The sequence below is a fragment of the Nanorana parkeri genome, unplaced genomic scaffold (genome assembly GCF_000935625.1).
Source record: "Nanorana parkeri isolate BGI_ZX_2015 unplaced genomic scaffold, ASM93562v1 scaffold356, whole genome shotgun sequence".
Lineage (NCBI taxonomy): Eukaryota > Metazoa > Chordata > Amphibia > Anura > Dicroglossidae > Nanorana > Nanorana parkeri.
This window is the reverse complement of record NW_017306624.1, coordinates 567,027-572,905: the sequence shown is the minus strand read 5'-3', so window position 1 is coordinate 572,905 and position 5,879 is coordinate 567,027. Positions and strand designations below refer to the sequence as shown.

The 5,879-nt window shown below is 40.5% G+C and overlaps 1 protein-coding gene across 1 annotated transcript in view; it reads left to right on the top strand.

The window, feature by feature from the left end:
* UBE2D1 (ubiquitin conjugating enzyme E2 D1) overlaps nucleotides 1-5,879 on the top strand; it is a 20,809-nt gene that overhangs the window by 7,507 nt on the left and 7,423 nt on the right. The window contains exons 2-5 of the mRNA XM_018558756.1: nucleotides 3,551-3,614; nucleotides 3,697-3,728; nucleotides 4,727-4,804; nucleotides 5,563-5,668. Of these exons, the coding sequence (XP_018414258.1) occupies nucleotides 3,551-3,614; nucleotides 3,697-3,728; nucleotides 4,727-4,804; nucleotides 5,563-5,668 (280 nt within the window). The remainder of the gene's footprint in view (nucleotides 1-3,550; nucleotides 3,615-3,696; nucleotides 3,729-4,726; nucleotides 4,805-5,562; nucleotides 5,669-5,879) is intronic.

Below are 5,879 nucleotides of genomic sequence, written 5' to 3'. Positions count from 1 at the left end.
CCCATAAGTCATAGCTGACAGCCACTGTTCAGTCTTGCACATGGTAATTTAGGTCAGTTTTGTTCTTAAGGCTTACACAATGAAGCCGAGCATAATTACTATTGTGACACTAGGATTTGCAGAGACCGCTGTTCTGCTTACAATACCCAAGAGTCTGTTACATAGTCTTGCTTCAACAACTTTAAAGTGGATCTGAGACTGTGTAACACGAGGATCATCCGTTTTCAGCAGGAATTCCGGTGTGTGTGGTGTGTGTCCAAGCTTCAATATCTTGCTTGTCGGCCCCGCTGGCTCTCAAAATACTGAAAAATCTGATTGGATGCAGGCACTGTTGAGGTATTATGAGAGCCAGCGAGGCCGACTAGCAAGATACTGAAGCTTGGCACAATGGGAGATTCCTCCATCCACACAGTTTAGCGTAGATGGAGGAATCTGTTGCACTTTTTGCATCTGACCATAGAAAATCTGCAGATAATAGGTGTATGGGCAGCTTTAATGTCCCATCATGCCTCAGCAGCAATTGTCAATTCCTCATATTAAAAACTGCTGCATGTAATGCTGCTGGTTGCTTTACCTAGCTTTTTGTACTGTATTTTTGTTTTCCTTCACCCCCATGCCTGACTTCCTCTGCACATTTTGGGACAGTCTAGCAGTACATCTAAAAAGGGCTTAGACAGGAGATGCAACATATTTATGAAAGGTACAGTCATGTACTTGTCTCTGCAATTGGGACACTGCCTAAAACTGCACATTTGGTATACCTTCTGTATGGTCCTAATTAGGTACATCAAGGTACAATATTATTGTGCTCCTGAACATCTTATTAGTTGTCGCGCAACATGTTTAGAAATCGCCCCGCCTTTGCCGAACCCGAAGTTCCATTGGTGTTAAATCTTAATACATTCAAGTACCTTTAACTATTAACAAAACTATCTTATTTGTATATCACTCGGCTCTGGTTCCTCCAGTCATCTCTGAATTGGTGCTGACACTGTCCTTCCTGTGTGTGTCGCCACCGCTCCAAGCTCACTCCTGTGATGGGACTACAATCAATACAAAGTGGTAAACTAAACATGACATTGTAGTCTATCACAGGTGTGAGCTTGGAGTGGTGGCCATTTTAAAGCACACACAGTGAGCACTTGGTCATGTAAATGTTTAACACCATCCTAGTAACCCTCATTTACATAAATTATTGAGGAAAGCAATATTGGTTATCCATAAGTTTCCTGGAGTAGAAGATCTTTGTACATATTGTGTGGCCTACACAAGGCACACACAAAATAAATTGTGTATTTTTGCAGTCCAGTTACTTTCCTCTTCATAGCTGGAATATGGTTTCATTGGACAACCGGCATTTCCCTGCCTCATGGTTCTAATTAGCCTTGTGTGCTTCAGCTCTGTTCTCACGTAGGCCCCGTTCACACCAATGCTTTTGTCGTATGTATTATAACGCACTGAAGAGCTCAAAACAAGAAATCCCATGAATTTCTATAACCCCCGTTTACACCTGTGCGTAGTGTCGCCCGTGATCAGCCATATTTGTCCCTAAAGACTCAATGGGAAATGCTTGAAATCGCACGCTGCAATTATTGCGCGTTTTACCCATTTACATGAATGTGCTCATAAAAACGTGCCAAATAAAGTACAGAATCAGCACTGAAACGCTGTCGTCTTGGTGTGAACGGGGGGGCTTAATAGGAAAGGTCATATTTGCTGACTGTAAGCAAACAACCATTGTAAATTAATTTGCTTCTACTTTAATAGAATTCTTCTCATTTACATACGTACTAAAAATTCCACAACAGTGTACGAATACATCATAAAACTGTCCCAGTCCATTCTGCTACAGTTATACACCTTTTTTATACTGGGGCCTGTTTTCTCGGATACCATTTAGCCTTCCACCATGCACTTGGATTGGGTGGAAATTCTAGCTCTCTGGGGACACCCATGAATCAGAGTAAACATGGATGCTCCTAGCTGATGGCGTCCACAGTGGTATTTCAGCCCATAACCCCACATCTGTAGGGCGGTCCCCATAACCCCACATCTGTAGGGCGGATTGGCTAACCATGAAGTCGCTGTGCTACCCTGTTTTTAGCGGTTTATCATTTTTGTGAAAACAATGAACAGTTTACTTTTTAGGTAGGGGAGTTGAGAAACAAAATTACACAAATACACATACAATTATTTTTTTTTCATTTGCAGTGAAGCATGCAGTTATTTAAAGGCTTTTTTTTTTCCTACTCTAGGTACATCCCTTTTGAGGTGACTGCCAAGTGTTGTATTGCAGTCTGTAGAGTTCTGCACTGCATATATTTATACTCTTCATGTGTTTGATGTAAAGTGTGAAGCTGTTAATAGCCATTTTCCCACTTCATCACTTAGTTGTGAGGTGATGTGCAGAATGTGTTGGGTTTATATTGACAGCATAGAGAGCCGTATTCCTTAGAAGTTAAAGCAAAAAAAAAAAATTGTCTCTTAAAAGGACAAGTTTTGAAATTACTTCTTGTAAACGTGAACCATTATTGAAGTGGAGTCCAGCTCAAGCCACAACTTTCTTGGTAGAGTGGGTAAGAATAAGAAGCTTTGTCAAGTCGTCCTTACTGTCTGTAGCCATATTGGAGAGATGTCCTGTCTCTGTGACACCGGTACAGGAAATGATGGTGTGGGTGTCACCAGGGAGATGGCAGTAAAAACAGATATCCTGACCTCTCCCCAGGCTACTAAATAAAACCATCTCTGTCCCAATCAAAAGTAGATCCAATCACTTCCTTTTATTGGGACACATTGAAAGGAGGGGAACGTTGGACAACAGTAAAAACAGGACAAAAAATAAATTCAAAGGCTAGCATTTACAGTACACTGCAGGCTCCTACATGTACCTTTTAGAGGTTAGAGGTCAGCAAACTTATCTGCCTAGGTAGGTATCCCCCATTCTCAAACACTCTAAAATACATATTCTTCAAATTGGAGCTTCAATGCCACTCCCAGCATCCCTCAGTGCCCCTCATTAGTGGCTGTGTAAGTGACGTCAAGGATTGTATACGGAGTATGTTTAGGATAAGGAGCTCCCTAAACTGCAGGGATGATGAATGTGGAAGAAAAGGGGGAAATATTGGCTGACAAAGTTCTCTAACTAGAGCTGAATGCACAACAAGTCACTGTTGCTGGACTGTTGAGTTTTTCAAATGCTTTTTCAGAATGCTGCGATTATAGCACTTTGTCCATTGTGAGACACAGGGAGTCTTTCATTTTAGGGTTACACTGCCGCCTGCTGGAGAATTGGCTACATTTGCAAACAAAAATATTAGGGATGCACTGATGCCAAGTACCGTATTTGGTACAACTACAGATACTTTTGCAGCTACTAGACTAGAGAAAAACTCAAGTTAGGAGGCAGCTGTCATTTTTAGGGAGTCTTGGCTACGTGTCTCCTGGTATTTGTGCATCCCTGAATAAATGTATAATTTGTTTGACACAGACACACACGCACGCTACCCTGTATGTATATATCTATAAATCCTTTTCTTTTTCTGCCTTTAAGGAATTAACAGATTTGCAGCGGGACCCTCCAGCCCAGTGCTCAGCAGGACCAGTAGGAGATGATAGTAAGTTTATCTGCTATTATATTTGTTTTTGTCTGACGTGTTGTATTAGAACATCCCACTGATATTTGTTTTCTCTTCGCAGTGTTTCACTGGCAGGCCACAATTATGGGACCAGTGAGTATTTTTTGGTTTTATGTAAATCTGTCTCGGGACATATGAGCATAATCTTATGTAGGCCTGATTTGTAGAACTAGAGGAAAGGAAAGTAGGTGCTTCTCCTAAAGTTAGGTGACAGTCTGTGTCGTCTTAGACGTCATGTGCAACGTCTTCTCATTACTTGCTTCTAGTTGTAATACTAAAGGGCCATTGTGCATCTGTCGTTTACATAAGTCTTCTAGTAGGTGATATGTTGTAAAGGAGATTGGTAGGGAATGTAGACTTGTCCTTTTTACTTTTCCGATATTTTGGAGGTCCTTCCCCTTGCCTTTCCTTAATTATGCCCATTCTAGATTCGAGCTGTGCATGGCTTCTTTATCGAATGTACCAGCCTTCTGCCTGCTCATTACGTTTTTGTCTATAGCAGCTGCACATCAGGACAGAGTTACAGACAAACTATTTCATGTTACAAGAAACAAACTTTGAAGCCTATTCATTTTGAATAAATTGCCTTTGCCATTGTGGTGGACTGCAAGACACTTGTGTTGCCTTAGTGCTTTTCAGTATGAATACCATCGCTGTGTGGCCCTGCAATACAAAAATATATCATACTGGCGTTAGTTGTAGCATCGTTTGCTTTCTAGGAGCAAGGAGCCTGCAGTAGGTGTATCACACATGGGTAAGAGAAACGGGGATAAAATCAGTTTTTAGGGAATTGTTTAGTTAGAGCCTCTATCATTATATTTATTGGTGCCCATTGTTGAACTTCTCTTTAGTGGGAATACAGACAATAGAATTCGGGCAACAGTTTCAAACTTTTAAAAGTGTAATTTAATTAAGTTTTAAAAAGCAAGCACTGCGATGTGTTGTAACATTGCATCACAGTGCATGTAGTATTCGCACCATAATGCATGTGTTGGTGTGAGCAAACCCTGATTTGATGAAATGGTGTTATAGATATAACATGAAGTTTTTGTTTCCTGACTGATAAAGCAATTTCATTTTTTTTTCTGCAGCCTGACAGTCCATATCAAGGTGGAGTCTTCTTTCTCACAATTCAGTTCCCAACAGACTATCCATTCAAACCACCAAAGGTGAGTAGCTCTGAGTGCACCAATGATTGTCATCTGAAAATCCTGCATATCCAACAAACATTGATTTAATATTTGACCTTTAACAGACTAGGATTGTTAGACTCCTTTTGGTATATTTCTTATGGGGCCCCACCAGTACCACTAGGGGGTGTATTGGAAAATCTTGCCAAGTAACAAGCACTTTGCCGGTGTATGTGCTAATTATTGCCCCCCTGTAAACCTCTGTACACACACACAGACACACACACATTTACTGCATGTAATGCAAAGATTGGCCAGACATCAGACAGTATATGGCTAGCCTATTTTTGCTCTACTGTATCAGAATTAAAGGCCAGGTTTACTCATGAGTGATCATTGACATACAGATGGAGCCTGATGAGCTGAGTTACCCTGTGGCTTTTTAAATCTCTTGGCAGCTCAAGCAGGAAGATTGCTCAACCATAGTAGTTCTTGGCTGTGTTCCTGCTCACCACATGAGTGGTTTCAGTGTTTATGTTGCATTGTCCATGTCCATTCTGCAGGAGTAAAAGCTCCTTGTGATGGCCACTAGGTCTGTTAGCCTGGACACTCAAGCAGAGCAATCTCCCCACTAGAGGCCCACAAAGCTAAAAGAAACCATTAGGTGGTTTAAGATTTCTAGCTTCAACCACAACCTGAAATGTTAGTTTTGCATTGACTGACCCTTTTAAACTTGTCAACCTGAAAAGCTTTTATTACAGTAAAATGTTGGGTATTTAAATATTTTTATTTTGCAGGTTGCATTTACAACAAAAATATACCATCCTAACATAAACAGCAATGGAAGTATTTGTCTTGACATTCTGCGATCACAGTGGTCTCCAGCATTGACTGTTTCAAAAGGTAAGTTATATGCATATGCACAAGCAAAATATATATATATTTTTTTTCTGGTTAATATTGAAATAGTTTATTCATATAAATTAGGGTTTCCAAAACAATGAAGCCACTGTACTAAATTTCATGTCCTTTTTACCTAAGACCAGCAGTCAGTTTTATTAGTGTAGGTGACAATTTTTATGGCTAGTAGACCTTCAAAGGTATTCCTTAAGGG